Here is a 16,405-nt window from a genome sequence, read left to right as displayed (position 1 = left end):
ATTTAGTATATTTATGCATACTCTCATGTTGAGGACTTTAAATTCTCCAATAGTAATTTTCTTTTTTCTTAACAAAAGAAAATTCAACTAGAACTACAGAATGTATTGATTAGCAGCATGAATGGATTTAAAAAAAAAAATATATATGCATAAGCATAAACTAGTAGAGGGTTCATAAAGTCGTGGGTGTTTACTATAATTATAAAGTATGATGGCGTAAGTTAAAGTTATACGTAAAAATCTGTAAATTAGGTCTAATTAATGTGACATGGTTATATATTTTGAAGATTAAAATGGTTGTTTATTTTAACTCTAGTTATTAGATTATTAAATGAGATTAGACGTGGCCTATACACACTGCTGAGAAATTAGTGCTAAGAGTTTTCACACTATTTTTGTTCACCCAAAATGTCATGAAAATTGAAACGGTGATAAAAGGTTTACAACGAATGAATACAAGTTGTTTATAATTAAATTGTAAAATTTAATTCATTTTTTTTTCATAATTACATGAAAATTTTTATAATTTAATAATTTTTTATTTTAATAATTATTATAATAAAAGAATTTATAACTTTGTTATCGTAAAAGAAAAAGTTACACATTAGTCATAATAAACGAATGATGTAGATGCTACCAGTGATGCAAGCACTTACGATCGCATCGATTAGGTGATTTCCCATTATCACATTCTCAAATTTTTCAATAACCAAACTCCGAAATTCACCACTCTTGTCCAGAGCCACGTAGCATTACAGTTGCTTTAATTATTATATTTTGATTATATCCGTCTTAACGTTTCGTTTTATTTTGTATTTAAAAAAAAAACAAAAGACGTGCTTCGCAAGTACAACAACATTGGACGTGTTTGTTGGACTTTCACGATTTAATTTAGGATAACGATATTTAGATAATAATTTTTTGACAAATATTTAAATATTATTTATGTGTTATTTTATGATTAGTCTAAAATTATTTTATAATTAATTAAAATAATTATAAATATCATTATATGATGTATGATATGTAAATGATGTTGAAATGTTATGTTAAGAAAAAATGTTCTATATAAGTTTTTAATTTAAGGCGTGGATGAGTGTATATATATAGAGAGGGTTAGAAAGATGAAGAGAATGAGAAAAGGAGAAAATGGGAGAGGTGAAGCTACATGGGTTTTGGTACAGTCCGTTCGCATTGAGGGTGAAGTGGAGCTTAAAGCTGAAAGGTATTGAGTATGAGAACATTGAAGAGGATCGATTCAACAAAACTCCTGAACTCCTTCAGTACAATCCTGTCTACAAGAGAATCCCCGTTTTGGTTCATGCTGGAAAACCCATTTCTGAATCCATGATCATAATCGAATACATCGATCAAGTTTGGCCTCAACATCCACTCTTACCTTCTCATCCCTACGACAAAGCTCTCGCACGCTTTTGGGTCAAATACTCTGATGATCTGGTAATTACTTTCACTTCACAATTTACAATTACTTTAATAATAATCTAATAATAGTTTAATAATACTGACACGATAACATTGGTATCAATTTCTTACAGACCGAGGGAGTTAGAGCACTCTATCGTAGCAAAAATGCGGAAGATAGGAAGAAGGTGATAGAGGATATTATTTGGGAGCATTTCAGAGTTGTGGAAGATCAGTGTTTTGGTAAGGAAAAGAAATTCTTTGGAGGAGAGAGTGTTAATGTTGTGGACTTGGCTTATGGGTCCATCATCAAATATATTACTGTGTTGGAAGATATCTTTGAAGAGCATATTCTTCAAGCACAGAAATTCCCTCGTTTGTATACATGGTTTAATATCTTCAAATCTGAACCAACCATCGCAGAAATCTTACCTGACCAGGATCAAATGGTAGCTTTTCTTAAAACTCTCAGAGAACGAGTTCTGGCATCTTCGTGAGAAAACAAAAATAGTATATCTCTTATATGTATCACCACCACCTTTTATATTTAGGTTTCTATCAATATAACTACGAAAGTAATAAAGGCTTCAGCTTAGGTTTTGTTTAAATATAATTATGAAAGTAATAAAAGTTTGGGATTGATAATTTTGAATCTACTTTATTATCTTTTAATGTGTTCTATCATAATTATTCTTCTAGTCCAAGAACTTAAAACTAATTCTTTAGTCTTGTTAATAAGTAATAACTAATCTAAACATATTAATTAGCTTTAATATATATATATATATCAGCATTCAAAAGTCATAAAAGAGCATATGCACATATCTTAGTAACTAATGAATATATTTTCTTTTTCTTTTGTTACTGAGTGTTCTAGACCATGAAACTAAAAACAACTATGTGAAACCAATTTTGTTAAACATATATATAATTTCATAAAAGATTATTTTAATTAAATGTTTAGAATTTTAATCACAGTCATCAAAATATTGTTTTAGATATTAATCGTAGATAAAATTAAACCTTTTCTAAATAAAATTCTGTATTGTAAACATTGATCCCTAGTCCACCTGTTACCTAAAATATTTATAAATTTGTAGTCGAATTTTGTGTATTAACCCTGAGTTTTCCAGAAAAATGTGATATCAATTATGTTCTTAAAAACTAATAAATTAAAATGGCATGGGTTATTATTTACATTATACAATTACTTTATGCAAATTAGATTTACTATATCTACACAGTAATAAATATTCATCATACATTCAGTTCATATATACATTTTAGAAACAAAAGAAAAATTATGTTTATATCTATACATAATATCAACATCAGACACACATATTTTAAACTAATATATATAATAAAATTGTCATAGAAAATTCACCTTAAACTAAATTATAATAAAAATGAATTAAAAACTTTGTCGCGTAAAAATTTCTTCTGTCATTTTATAACAAAAAATAAAAAATTATTTATCAAAATTTTCATCACCAATGAATAATCAATGTGTTTAACAAGAAAACTACAATATAAGGATCATTAGCATCCATATCACCATAATAAAAAAAAGCATCATCTTCGTAAGTGTTTTATATTCATGTCCTTGGTTTTACGATGTTTTGATATATGATAAGTACGACTATAATAGTCTTTGCCACCACAATTATAACATATATTTTCATCTTATTTATCATTACTTTTTTTTCCTTGTTCACATTATTGTTCCATTTAAGATGATAAATGTCTCTTTGAATGTAACTAAAAAATTATTCAAATCAAATAATTAATACAAATATTTAAATTGTATAAAGAGTAATCAATTATAAGAATAGGTGTAACAAATCGATCGTATAAGTAACTATAGCAAATTAATGAACATTCATTCATAACAAAATTAAACTATTTATAAAAGTATAACTTTTAAAATAAAATTCTTTAAAAATAGACTTTTCCACGTTTTGTTATATTTTAAATTAATTTTTTCGATCATTTTAAAAATGGTTACACCATTTTGTTATAAACAAATGTCATTTGTATTCTGATTATTTAAGTTGGACATCATAGTTTTGTAGATATTTTTTTAACATTGAAAATCGTTTAACCAATTTAAAAATAATCAAAACTCAATAAAAAAAAACTTGATATTTTTAATCTAAATTACTTTTTTTATACTTCTGTTTTTTTGTTTGATTTAAATTAAAGATAAAAAACAAATCCAACGACATATTTGAGTATAATATTATATACTACATTAATAAGATTTAGCAAATAAACATATGTGAACATTTTTTAGCAGTTTTTTGATGTTTTAATTATTATATTATAAGTATAACATGTTTATATTTATTAAAGCATGATAATAAACTTATATTATAACATAAAATTACGTAATTTATTCATAAATTTGAAAGAAAGTTAAAAGTGTGTCTATATCTATATATATATATATATATATATATATATATATATATATATATATATATTTATAATCATGCAAAAAATAGCCACATATTTACTTTTTTATATATTTTTTTCTGATAAAATATTTATTAAATTTAAAAATATATTCAACAAGTTACCTACCGTATAGTAATTTAATGAATTCAATTTTTATATTAAATTAAAATCAATCAAGCTTAACCTCATTTCGATTTTTGCATTTTCAAGCAAAAAGTTGAATATAAAACAAACTTCAAAACACTGTTGTATATTTTATTTCACTTTGAAAATTCCTTGGCGGCTGTAAAATAAATTTCTCAGCCTTCTCTGAGGCTTACGCTATTTGCCTCTTTTTTTCTTTTCCTCAATAACTATAATAAAGGATTTTGACTTAAAAACTTTATATATATTGTTTAAATTATTTAGTGGTTAATAAAGTATTTTACTAATTATCAAAAGTTTTTTCAAGAATAAATATAAAAATAATAAATTTATCATACTTGATGATTTATGATTAAGTGATAAAATTATTTTTCACTCTCAATGTATTATCAATTTTTTAATTATATTTCTCACTACTAAATTAATATCAGTGTCTTTGTTATACCCATTTCCATTTCTTTAAGTTCATACTCTATTTTTTTAAACGGTATAAACATAATATATATATATATATATATATATATATATATATAGTTATTTTTATTCTATATTATGTTTTAAAATTGGAATAAGAAAAACAAAGTTGAACTTTAATTTTGATTTGTTTACTTTTCATTTCTATAGTTAACAGATAAAAGTATGAAAGAAAGAGAACAAAAAGTTGGTCTGAAGAGATAATATTCTAACAAATGTTAAGATTATTATATTAAAATAATAAAATTATTACGATATAAAATATGCAATATTTATTCATTTGTGACGTAAGCCATTACGACAACTCCCGTTGACTAGATAAGGCCAATATACTATAATATTATGAACCTTAAATACCAAAACTCTCAAATATTTTATATAATGACTAATAACCTCGTATAAAAATTAGGAAATTTTATCATCAAATAGTATACTATATAAAAGGTAATATAATGTTTGAAGATAAAATTTCATTTTTATTTTATAATTGAATTTATTGTATATTCAAGGATTTAACTTCTCGGAAATATTAAAGACCAAGTATTTAATTATTGTTAGGAAAAGAATTAATATTGTAACACATCTATAATTTATTATGAAAATAATGTTTCAAGTAACAATGAATAAAGACTCCTTCCAGCAGATTTAATACTTTTCGGTTGCAGTAATTGTGATTGGTGGAGACCATATTTTTGTTGAAAGTTTTATTAGCAATTAATATTTGAATAATGATATTTTAACAACTCTTTTTAACAATTTTTGTACAATATGATAAGTGTCACCATTTTACTGATTTGTTTGAATTTTTATTCTTAAAAAAGTATTTAAAACAGACCAATCACAAACTGTCACGTATACGTTGTTAAAAAATTGTCAAAAAAAAAAATTGTTAAAGAAATTTTTTTCTTATTTTATTTGTGAAAGTTGGGGTAGATAGGATGAGTGTGATATAAATAGGTTAGTGTTGGGATTTGGAAAAAGAAGGGAAAATGGGAGAGGTGAGGCTTCATGGATTTTGGTACAGTCCCTTTACTTTAAGGGTGGTATGGACCTTGAAGTTAAAGGATATAGCATATGAGAATATAGAGGAAGATCGGTACAACAAGAGTGTTAAACTTGTTGAATACAACCCAGTGCACAAGAAAACTCCAGTGCTAGTTCATAATGAAAAACCTTTATGTGAGTCTATGATTATTGTTGAATACATAGATCAGATTTGGCCACACAACCCATTGCTTCCTTCTCATCCCTACAACAGAGCTTTGGCACGCTTTTGGGTTAATTATACTGAAGAAATGGTACTTCTTCAAAACCTCCACATTTTTAGTTTTTCATTATCATCTGTACAATTATAATATTCGTTTTACCTTTGAAGTTTTCTGCAGGTGTGAAATTCTTCCGTAGCAATACTGATGAAGAACGAGAAAAGAGCATAGAGAATCTATGGAAGCATTTCATGGTTGTTGAGAATAAGTGTTTTGGTGATGAGAAGAAAATATTTGGGGGAGAAATTATTAACATTGTGGACATAGCTTTTGGGTCCATCTTCAAATTTTTTGAGGTTGCAGAAGATGTTATTGGAGCGAAGGTCCTTCAAGATGACAAATTTCCTCAGCTGTGTTCCTGGTATAATAATTTCAAGAATCTTCCTGTTATTAAAGAAAATCTCCCAGACCACGAGAAAATGGTAGCTTTTGTTAAGATTATTAGAGAAAAAAACATGGCATCTTCCTAAGAAAATGGTCTTTCAAAGAAACAAATCTAATAAATGTGAGTTCGGAGTGTTAATAAAAGAGTGGCTTGTGAGTCAACCCTCTAAGTTATACAATATCCATCAACTATGCATTGATTTGTATCTGAAAAGTTATTATAATGTTAAGCATTTTCTTTAGTATACACAATAGTTAAAAATAATTGTATTGCTTTGATAGATTAAATCAAACTTCAATTCATTCAATAAGTATTTTTTATACACAAACTATTATTAATCGATATATTCATTTAATTATTTGTAAAATAATTATTATTTTATAAATGAATATTATTATTATATTATATATTTAAATAATTAATTTTTTTATTAAGATGTATCATTTTAAAGTTACGATAAATTAATAAAATATATTCTACAAGTGACTAAAAGATAAGATGACATTAGTGTATACAATAACTGCATTAATCTCAAAGTACCAAATTCAACTCCATATCATNTATATATATATATATATATATATATATATATATATATATATATATATATATATATATATATATATATATTTCGTTTATAATTCGGGGTATTAACTTGAATGTAGGATAATAGATATTTTAATTTAATCCTATAAAAGATCAAACAAGCACTAAAGAAAACCATGTTATATTATTGAAAGAAGTAGAAAAAAAATATTTAGATTCATGAAAAACAATATAAAAAACATGTAAATGAAATAAATATCTAACAGTTAGTTTTATGACATTTACTAATCAAATCACTTTATTTTTTTTACGGAATCTTCCTTTATCATCAGAAATAGAAAGAAGAAAATTGTGTCTTGATTTATTATATTAAAAACAACAATTATTTCTTAAAATTGGTATATGTTTTGGAAAGCACAAGAGATATAATATTATTTTATTAAAAAATAAATTAAGTTTTAAATTTTTTATAATTAGATAATTTTAATTAAATACTTAATAATTATTTTTCTATATTTAATATTCAAAACTTTAATTTTGAATTAAATTATTGTTATTTAATTTTTCCATTAATTAAAATAACATGATTATTATTTTATTTTATCATTTTGTTTAATAAATTTTACATAATTATTGTAAAAATGATATTATAATTAATTAAAAATTGATCAAACTTATAAAATATTATAAACTTAAGAAATTAAATTGTAAAAAAATTAAAATCTTAAGTTAAAAAAATTAACAAAACGCATAAACCGAAATTGTAAAAAAAGAGCACCAAAATTACAATTCTTTTACAAAATCTAGAAAATAAAATTATAATTAAGTATAATATTTATGACTTCATCTTTACTCGATGTTACAACAGGTTATTTATCTCGTCTTTCACTGTGTCTTTTCCTTTCTCTTTATCTGCTCTTTTCACCTCCTTCACCCATAAATAGAATTTATGTCTATCACTTCTGTTTTAAACATAAGAAAGTTAGGGAGGGGCAAAAAGAAAACCTCAAGTGAAGACATTGTTATGGGACATAAGTAGCATTGTCTTCACCTAGACAGAATTTGTACTAGAATACTACGTTATGCTAAATCACTATAATAGGATATAAAAAAGATAAGGAGAAGGAACTAAATTTTACTGAACATTTCTTTACAATAAAACATGCATTGATGAATAATCAACCTCAAGAATTATTCTGCATGGAAAATGAACATACCTCACCGCTCCCGGTCAATTCCTCGAAGTGAGTAATTACGTTTTCAAGTTGTGAAAACTGAGTCAAATATTTTACATGTTGTTCAGCAGTATCAAAGTGATTGAGCTGCCACTGGGAAAGACCATCACCAATAATTTTTAAACCGCTTTTCAGCAATTCCATTCCTCTGCTAATTCCGTCTGGAAGTTTCCTTTTTTTATTTGATTGGTTCTTGCGATCAACTTCCATGTTATCACATCTATCTTTCTCTTCAGCAATGGCTGAAACCTTTTGGACCATCTGTTTCAACACAAGGCCTTCTCTACCCAGCAGCTCAAGCTGTTCAGGGCTTGGTGCAACTGTAAGAAGAGCTTTTTCCTTTTTAAGAAATTTTCCAAACTCAACCATAAATGTTTCCTGATTTGATTCGAGTCCTGAAACTATGTCATATGAAAGTGCTGCATCCTGTGGAACAAATCTCCATAGCTTATTGCACCTAGTCTTAGAAGCAAAATATCCAAATGCGGTAATTGCCAAATGAATAAGTGCCCAGTGCTGCTCTTTCAAGAGCAAGTGATATAATGCCCACACAGCGCAGCTCTTTGCATCATCGTCACTTTCTGAAATTTCCACGTGCACAAGTCCTGCAAGGAATTTAGCCAAATGTGGTTTGCATTTGTTCAAATGGGCTCCAGGCTCAGACAAAAAGATATTTTGAATCTCCATGATGGCTTGTTCAATATCATTCGCGGTATACAGTTGTTCCAAATATGAGATTATCCATAGAGTTTCACTGAAAAGCTGGAGATAACGGTTCTTAATTACTTCGTCCACGGTACTTTTGTAATTAGAAGAAATTGCAACCAAAAACTTCAAGGCCCTTGCATCAATATCCGATAGTCCACTTTGGCTGCACAGAAAAGGGAATATCATTCTTAAAGATGACACCAATAATCTTCAGGTTTAATGAACCAATACAGTGAATCAGATTGAAATGAAGAAAAATCGTGTCCACCAGTAAAACATTCAGATCAGATTGAAACATGCATTCGATTCTGAGAGGTCAAACCCAAATCTGACTTTCGCTTGCAAGATATAATTAGTCTGACATACAAAGAGAATAAAGTATACAGAACTCGTAAATCCCTTTGTGTTCATGTCCCCATGTGCTGTACGCAGACTGTACAAGTAATTATGAATGATAGAGATAAAAACAAATTAATGGAAAAATGCGCAAGCATTCTATATTTGTAATGAAGTTTATACTTCATATATTTCTTAGTGACTTATAATAATCCAAAAATGGATGGAATACGAAAGAACCCAGAATACTTACAGTGATGGCAAAGACGCAGAAAGAACAAAAACTGGAACACCAAACAAACCAGAGGAGCATGCTACCATTGATGCTTCATCAAAGTTGTCTATGAAGTCTAAATAATCAGACTTAATTCTTTGAATGGAAGTGTTCCTCAACTCATCTGCCAGTAAATCAAACGGAAAACCTTCCATGAACAAAGCCAAGCAAAAAATTGGTGACAACTGTGAACTCCCATCACCGACAAGAGAAATGTACACCTCGTTAACTATTGATTGTGCACCGTAGGTTAAAAGCATGCATATGGATCTTGCCAACTTTCTGAACGAAGAATAAGGCAAGAAAACTGAGTCTGAGGATGCCAACAGTTTAAGTAATGAGCATAGTTTGCCAAGGATGTTACTTGCCATCTTTTTTTCAGCATGTCGCAGCATAAAGCACCAGCATTCCATTACAATCTCCCAGCATAGAAAGTGAGGATGAAAGCAGTTCTCTAGTAAGAAAGACTCGAACTCCTCCCAAGCTGTGCTTGAAGAGATAACAATCATGAAGGTTTTGAATGCTTGCAAGAGGGAAGTGAAAATAGGCCATGATACCGGTTCTGCTGTTTTTCTAGAGCCATACAATAAAGGAAATTGCAAAACAAGTATGTGAGAATAGACATCTTCCTCAACTAAAATATCCAAAAACCAATTGAGTTTCCTTGTTATTGCTATTTGTACATCACCATCAAGCCCACGAGAATATCTAAGAAAGTTAATAAACAATACAACTCGACCAAGTATTAGCACTTTTGCTCTACTCATACTTTCACAGCTATTGCAAAAGATATCATTAACCCATTCAGGGTTACAACCGCTTAAGGTTGGACAATCAAGGACAGAGTGACAATCCCCTTTATTCATGAACAACCATTCTAGCACCTCAAGCTTCTGTTCCAGTTTCAGTTCATGAGAATTTAGCAAAGACAATAGTAGATCCAGGGTTGTTTCTTCCAGTAGTTCGGTAATTTTCATAGATACACATTTCAGACGGTTTTCATTGCTTACAAAAATCCAAAAACATGTGATCCGGAGAACACAAAGTGAAATTTCCCTGTAAACTGTATAAGCCTGATGAGGATACATCGAACATATTTTAAGAGTATTCATTAGGTAAAATCTCAATGGCAAAATGATTCTTTTAGCTTCAATTTCAGAAATTGCTTCATTGGGTGATGAAGACCAAGCCTGGGCAGCACATTTCAGAGGCTCCGTTATCAACCCAAGCAAAGTTAACACTATATTTGCTACGTTAACTTCCGTAAAATGCCCACCGCCAATTTGAAGCAAAGAAACAACACCTTTCCAGGAGATATTAAGAATATTGACAGAATTGCCACCATCATTTGCAGCAAAAACACCAATTTGAGACAGTTTTTCTATTGCACATTTTGTTATGCTGATAACATGATCAACAGTGATAGGTTTGTCAGGCCCCGATCCATTTTCATCACTTTCCTCCCAGTTTACTAATTCAGAACGTGCCTTGCAAAATTTGACCACAGCATCAAGGACATTGGGTGCATCCTTCGATACTTCTGATCCAAATGATTGAATTTTCTGCTTACGAGCACTAAATGAACTATGCTTAGGAACAGATACAAAATTTTGTATGGTAAAATATGAATACAAAAAATAACATCTCTGCAACATTATTTTTTGCTCGTGCTGGACTTTACTACATAACTTCAGTATCATAAAACATTTATAGAAATCATATATTCAACGACTTTATCGAAACTTATAACATCTCGAGGAGATCAATAATTTCAGAGGCATGCCATTTTCTAAAGACTGATAATTTAAGTTCAGTTTTGATCTACAACCAGAGAAGTTTTTTATGCACCACTCTATTGTATTGACTTTGTCAAAGTCCCACTCCCTTAATAATGTGGAAATGCATGATTAAGTAATAAGGTTAAAATAATAACTGACAATAGAACAAAATTAAAGCCCACATCATTTAGTAACAAAATAAAAATCATATAAAATGTCCCCACATTGTCAAGTTTTGTTTTACTAAGAGAAACATATTACCGTAGCATGCGATATAGAATCTTTGGTCAGATTTAATACTTCTGAAATGAAGATTTCTACCATGTCCATCAATTCCTTGTCACCAAAATCAGTGAAATTCAACAAAGTTGAAAATGTTAATGCAGAAAACCTTAGGATCTCGACAAGAAGCTGCAAACAAGAAATAAAAATAACTGAGTAGAAAATGACGTAACTAAAAAATTATTAAATAAATGTTTCAAAGCCGAAAACCTTGCAATTAGTCCAAGAGCCTTATACAAGTCAAAAAGACTCGAGCATTAACTTAAGAACAACCACATTATCATTTACCACCAATATATAAAAGAATCCACATAAGAAAAGAAACAGTCAATACTTTTTACTGTTCTATTTATATTTAAGGCTTCAGAAAAATGGAGAAGTGTTTAATTCTGTGAAGTGTGCTATGTCTCTAAGCTATATCTGAACCGTGCATGATAATAATAACAGAGGTTGTCAGTAAAAGCTTTTATCAGCAACAAAAATCATTTTGGATATGTTCGTTTTCTCCTGTTTTTGGACTTCTGCTATGTTTTGTGCTTTTATGGTGCTTTATGAGGTCTTTTGTTTTGTATTTTATATTTTAAAACTGAAAGTTCAATCAATGACATAAATAATTGTCAGTAAAAGCATTTAAATCAGAAAACGCATCAGATATGCTCATGTTTCCATCCTTTTGGACTTCTGGTAATGATTTGTGTGAGAATTGGACTTTAAGCCTAACTCAACCCCACAAAACCGGCTTATAGGGTGAGGTTTGCACCCACTTATATACACTTAAATGGCCTTATCTCTAGTCGATGTGGGACTTCCAACACACCCCATTCACGATGAGGTATATACATCTCGAGCATGAGATTAGACTTTTTAATGAGTGATCCGATAGCGGCCCGATAACAGGTGGAACAACATGCCCAACGACAACAGAAATCGTTAGGATAGGTTTCAATCAGGGCTCTGATACCACTGTTGGGGTCTGATACCACCGTTGGGAAAATCTCCCTATACACACTCACAACGTGACCCACACAAATAATTTTACTCTCCAATCCATTGTGGATTTGACCCACACAAATAATATTACTCTTCAATCCATGGTGGGTTCCTTTCATTAAACTTTGGCAACCTTTAAATAGGTGCAAATCAGGCCTTGGACCAATCACAAATAATAAAAACTGACAATAAAATATCAACTTACCTAAAAATAAAAATCTCCTTATTCTATCACAAAATAATATTCTACCTAGATAAACCAAAATCATAGCTACCCATCCTATTTTATTTCAATCAAAATCAAACCAAATATTACTAGACTCAAAACAAACAAAATAATAAATATCTAAATTTAAGTTTACCCCATCAAACTCCCCCATAAACATAAATTCTTCCTTTATTCTCTCGATCTTCTCCTCATGTCTTGAGTGTTCCGAACTTCTCCACTTCTCAAAAATTTGAAGTCGGCGTCTTCAAATGCGTCTCTTTCATCGCACTCAAATCACTGTTTTTGCAAGATTAACCCTCTCTTACTCTCACTTTCTCCTTTCCTTTTACTCTCGATTCTCTTTTTCTCTCTTTCTCGGAGACTCAGACTCTTCCCACTCACCTGATCATGGGGGAACGTACTCGGCTGAGCCCTATCTTGAACCATCAGCTCTGATACCATGTGAGAATTGGACTTTAAGCCTAACTCAACCCCACAAAACCAGCTTGTAGGGTGAGGTTTGCACCCACTTATATACACTTAAATGGCCTTATCTCTAGTCGATGTGGGACTTCCAACAATTTGCTTGCATATGTTGTTAGGAGTCCCACATTAAATGGTGCAAGCTACTTGATGTTGTACTTAGGCTTACAAGTTTTCTAATCGAATGGACTAATCTTTTGAATTGGCTCTCCTCTAGTGCTTAAATTCTAACATATGTTTTGTGATTTCATTGTGCTTTAGGAAGATTTTTACTTCCTTCTTATTCAAACATCGATGCCATAAATAAGTTGAGAGCAGCAGCAATGTGTATCTCTTCACCTTATCATCACAATCAAAGCATTTCATTGCCTCCAGGGATATCATTAAAATCAAAAAGCAATAATTTTGAGCACTAGTAATTAATGTCTTCTTCAAGGATCAAGGAGATTTAATCGTCACAGCAACTGATTGGATAAAATTAAGTGTTTCACAAATATTTTGTATAAAACAATGTTGAGGTATTTGCCTAGGGGGCAATTTTGCTCCATTGCTGTTTTCTTTTTGTCTAATCCTATTAGTGAGTCATTTTGAGTTTTAGCATTAACTCAATTAATAAACAGAACGAGTTACATTATGCTGGGTTTCACAAATCATAGCATGCAGACATCAGTAGTTCATGGTCACTAATTATCGTTTGTAAGCTCATTTCTCAGTATTTAATCAATAATAACCAATGAGCAGTAATTAAACATTGAGTATTCAATTTTTCCTCTCACTGTTTTTCTGCTGTCCTTCTCTGTCCAATGTTAATTCAGATATGTAACCCTCTTTGACCCCATTGCTATATCACATTGTCAAAATAAATCATAAACAAATAAAATAACTAGAGAAGCATAATACAAGTATTATCTCTTCTTTCCCTGCATATACCAAAGGAAACTCAAGTTCAATTATATTTCTCCAGCAAAGGCATCTCTTAAATGTCTATTTTCTGATCTTTGGGAAATAAAAACATATTCATGAGTTACTTTTACTCCTAGTACAGGAGAGAACAATTCCAAATTACAAATCAAGATCAAAATATAAAATGAACATGAGCAACTACTAAAAATACATACAACCAACAAAGTAAGAAGCTTTCTTTTTCCTTTTGTAAACTAAAAAAACTTATTCAAGGATTATTTGAGAGATCAACCTATAGCACAGAACTCCTACCAGGTAAAATACAGAGCTATGTTCTTCTTCCTGAGATTCTTCTGTTGAAAGCAGGCTCATCTTTAGATGCTTGCCACACCAGACAGCAGCCTAATAGTGAGATTAAGTTATAATAAAAAAGATATATAAAAATTAGGAGATGTGAAAGTGCTAAATGATATATAAAGGATAAAGAGAAAGTAAAGAGATACCTTGACTCCAAGATTGAGAATTTGTGGTAGGCAACTGGGTAAGTTAGAATCTATAAGGCGCAAAGCCACTTGTGTGATACTTCTATTTAGCATGCACTGTGTCACATCCAAACATGTGAAGTGCTCCCAAAAAGTCAAGCTAGCCGTTAAGGTGGGAATATGGATGCAGACAATCGATAGAGTTCCAAAGTAGCATACAAGTACAATAACAGATAAAGTCATGAAGTTTCACCAACAAACCATTAGGCCAAATGCATTAGATTTGAACCCCTTAAGCAAGATCATGCATTTAGTCTTGTGGATTAAAAAATCATAGTAGAAAAGAAAAACTTCCCTAAAAGTAACCAATCAGGCTCTAAGGCCAGGGTTAGTCATAAACGACGATCGTGAATACTCTGTAGCAAGGACATATTAACTAAAAGAAAAACAAAAGTCAGGAATTTCAATATCAGGTAAAACAGTTATTTCTTATTCTAAATTTTGTTTAAATCTGAGGCTTATATATTGCTTGAAATGGCATGAATCTTATAATTTCAAGCATGAGATGACAAAAAAAAACGATAAGGCATCTAACTATAGGAATTTTGCATGTGATTGATTATAAAGCTCTAACGGAATCTGCAGTGAGTTGTAAATGAACACAAATGTGATTGAGAAGAAAGCAAACAAGGATACGACAACGCAGTTAACGACGGAAGCATAGTCGGACTCGGACACGTTCTTCAATTCTATGCATCCAAGATCCTTAAACAACTGAACGCGATCCTCAACAACCTATGCATAAAACCCTAAAATCAGATACCACAGTGACATAATGTAGTTTACAAGTAGAAACAAAGATGATTATAAGAAGAAGAAGCTTGCCTCGGAGGATTTAATGGCTGCTAGTATTTTCTGAATATCAGTGGTAGAGTTACCTTCCGCCATTTTACACACACTCACTTCTGTCTTCTCTGTTCTCTTCTCATTTTTCGATTTTGCACATATCCATTTTGGATTGTGTTTTCTATTTTCCTTTTTCCCGCCAAACTAATACAAGCGATTTGTTTTTTTTTTTTCTCAGGTTTTCCATTATTTTGATAAACACTCAGAAAGAGATTTTTATTTTAGTATATTTTTTTTCAATTTTACTTTTTAAATTTATACCTATATATAAAGTTTAATTTTTGTGTTCGTATTTTTTAAAATAAAAAATAATTATTTTATCATTGTTAAACGACTATTTCTTAGATTAACTGGGTTTTTTTTCATTTGATTTTTTAAAACATAATTATTTTTTATTATAAATTTATTTACAAAATAAATAACAAATATTTACAGTAAAATTAAAAAAATTATTTTAATTTTATAATTATAATAATAAAAAATTTATTATTTTTTATTATTATAAAAAATGTGAATATATATATATATATATATATATATATATATATATTTCTTTCTTTTTTATGGATTGAATCTAAAGCTTAATGACATAGGTTGTTTTTAAAGATAAATTATAATTTATTATAACCATTTCACTTACAATCAATCTTTCTATTACAACGATTTCACTGGTAATTAATCTTTGTTTTTTCTTGTTCTTTCTTTTACACAATTAATATTTGATCTTTTTTTTCTAACGAAACAAGTTGTCACATGATTTTACGGTTGGTAATTGACAATCTTTGTTCCTTCACGGGACACTTGATTTTGTTTTTTATTGTTCTTTCTTTCTTTGTGACACGGGTTTAAGGTTGGAAAGTCTTCGTTTTGCCAATTATTTTTCGTTCCTTTTCTATTTTTTCTTGTTATTTTTTTGACAATTAATCTTCGTTCTTTCTTTGATTTGGTAGGCAATTAATTTTTGCTTAGTGCAATTAATCTTTAATTTTTTTTGTTTTTTGTTTTTGTTTTTTGGATGAATTTGAATTTCTCGTGAGATGAGAATTTGAATTTCTCATAAGATGAGAATTTGAATATCTCCTGAGATGATAATTTGAAATTCTCATGAGATGAGAATTTGAATT

The 16,405-nt window shown here is 29.5% G+C and overlaps 3 protein-coding genes across 5 annotated transcripts; 2 read left to right on the top strand and 1 right to left on the bottom strand.

Annotated features, from left to right (window-relative positions):
* The first annotated feature begins 1,123 nt into the window (after positions 1 to 1,123).
* LOC106770898 (probable glutathione S-transferase) lies at positions 1,124 to 2,061 on the top strand. Its single transcript, XM_014656742.2, has 2 exons — positions 1,124 to 1,458; positions 1,557 to 2,061. Exons 1-2 carry the CDS (start codon positions 1,150 to 1,152, stop codon positions 1,917 to 1,919), a joined length of 672 nt encoding a protein of 223 aa, XP_014512228.1. The 5' UTR covers positions 1,124 to 1,149; the 3' UTR covers positions 1,920 to 2,061.
* Positions 2,062 to 5,473: 3,412 nt separating this feature from the next.
* LOC106770899 (probable glutathione S-transferase) lies at positions 5,474 to 6,396 on the top strand. The gene is made up of 2 exons (XM_014656743.2): positions 5,474 to 5,798; positions 5,876 to 6,396. Exons 1-2 carry the CDS (start codon positions 5,490 to 5,492, stop codon positions 6,233 to 6,235), a joined length of 669 nt encoding a protein of 222 aa, XP_014512229.1. The 5' UTR covers positions 5,474 to 5,489; the 3' UTR covers positions 6,236 to 6,396.
* Positions 6,397 to 7,473: 1,077 nt separating this feature from the next.
* On the bottom strand, positions 7,474 to 15,409 carry LOC106772621. Of its 3 annotated transcripts, XM_014659143.2 has the most exons (8): positions 15,261 to 15,409; positions 15,072 to 15,170; positions 14,397 to 14,531; positions 14,206 to 14,295; positions 11,289 to 11,438; positions 9,229 to 10,811; positions 7,914 to 8,802; positions 7,474 to 7,658 (listed from the first exon to the last, which is right to left on the bottom strand). In XM_014659143.2, exons 1-8 carry the CDS (start codon positions 15,321 to 15,323, stop codon positions 7,653 to 7,655), a joined length of 3,015 nt encoding a protein of 1,004 aa, XP_014514629.1. In that variant the 5' UTR covers positions 15,324 to 15,409; the 3' UTR covers positions 7,474 to 7,652. The 3 variants fall into 3 exon arrangements, with proteins under 3 accessions (XP_014514629.1, XP_014514627.1, XP_014514632.1); XM_014659141.2 differs by lacking the exon at positions 7,474 to 7,658 and having other exon boundaries at positions 7,665 to 8,802; XM_014659146.2 differs by lacking the exons at positions 7,474 to 7,658; positions 14,206 to 14,295; positions 14,397 to 14,531; positions 15,072 to 15,170; positions 15,261 to 15,409 and having other exon boundaries at positions 7,665 to 8,802; positions 9,229 to 10,824; positions 11,289 to 11,401.
* Between the last annotated feature and the right edge of the window lie 996 nt (positions 15,410 to 16,405).

This window comes from Vigna radiata, chromosome 8 (genome assembly GCF_000741045.1).
Source record: "Vigna radiata var. radiata cultivar VC1973A chromosome 8, Vradiata_ver6, whole genome shotgun sequence".
NCBI lineage: Eukaryota > Viridiplantae > Streptophyta > Magnoliopsida > Fabales > Fabaceae > Vigna > Vigna radiata.
This window is presented reverse-complemented; position numbering and strand designations above follow the sequence as displayed.

Coding starts and splice junctions, on each gene's coding strand:
- LOC106770898 (XM_014656742.2), top strand. CDS start 1,150: ATGGGAGAGGTGAAGCTACATGGGTTTTGGTACAGTCCGTTCGCATTG. Junction 1,459..1,556: donor TCAAATACTCTGATGATCTG/GTAATTACTTTC, acceptor AATTTCTTACAG/ACCGAGGGAGTTAGAGCACT.
- LOC106770899 (XM_014656743.2), top strand. CDS start 5,490: ATGGGAGAGGTGAGGCTTCATGGATTTTGGTACAGTCCCTTTACTTTA. Junction 5,799..5,875: donor TTAATTATACTGAAGAAATG/GTACTTCTTCAA, acceptor TTACCTTTGAAG/TTTTCTGCAGGTGTGAAATT.
- LOC106772621 (XM_014659141.2), bottom strand. CDS start 15,323: ATGGCGGAAGGTAACTCTACCACTGATATTCAGAAAATACTAGCAGCC. Junction 14,532..15,071: donor CCGTCGTTAACTGCGTTGTC/GTATCCTTGTTT, acceptor ACGGCTAGCTTG/ACTTTTTGGGAGCACTTCAC. Junction 14,296..14,396: donor TTCTCAATCTTGGAGTCAAG/GTATCTCTTTAC, acceptor TCTCACTATTAG/GCTGCTGTCTGGTGTGGCAA.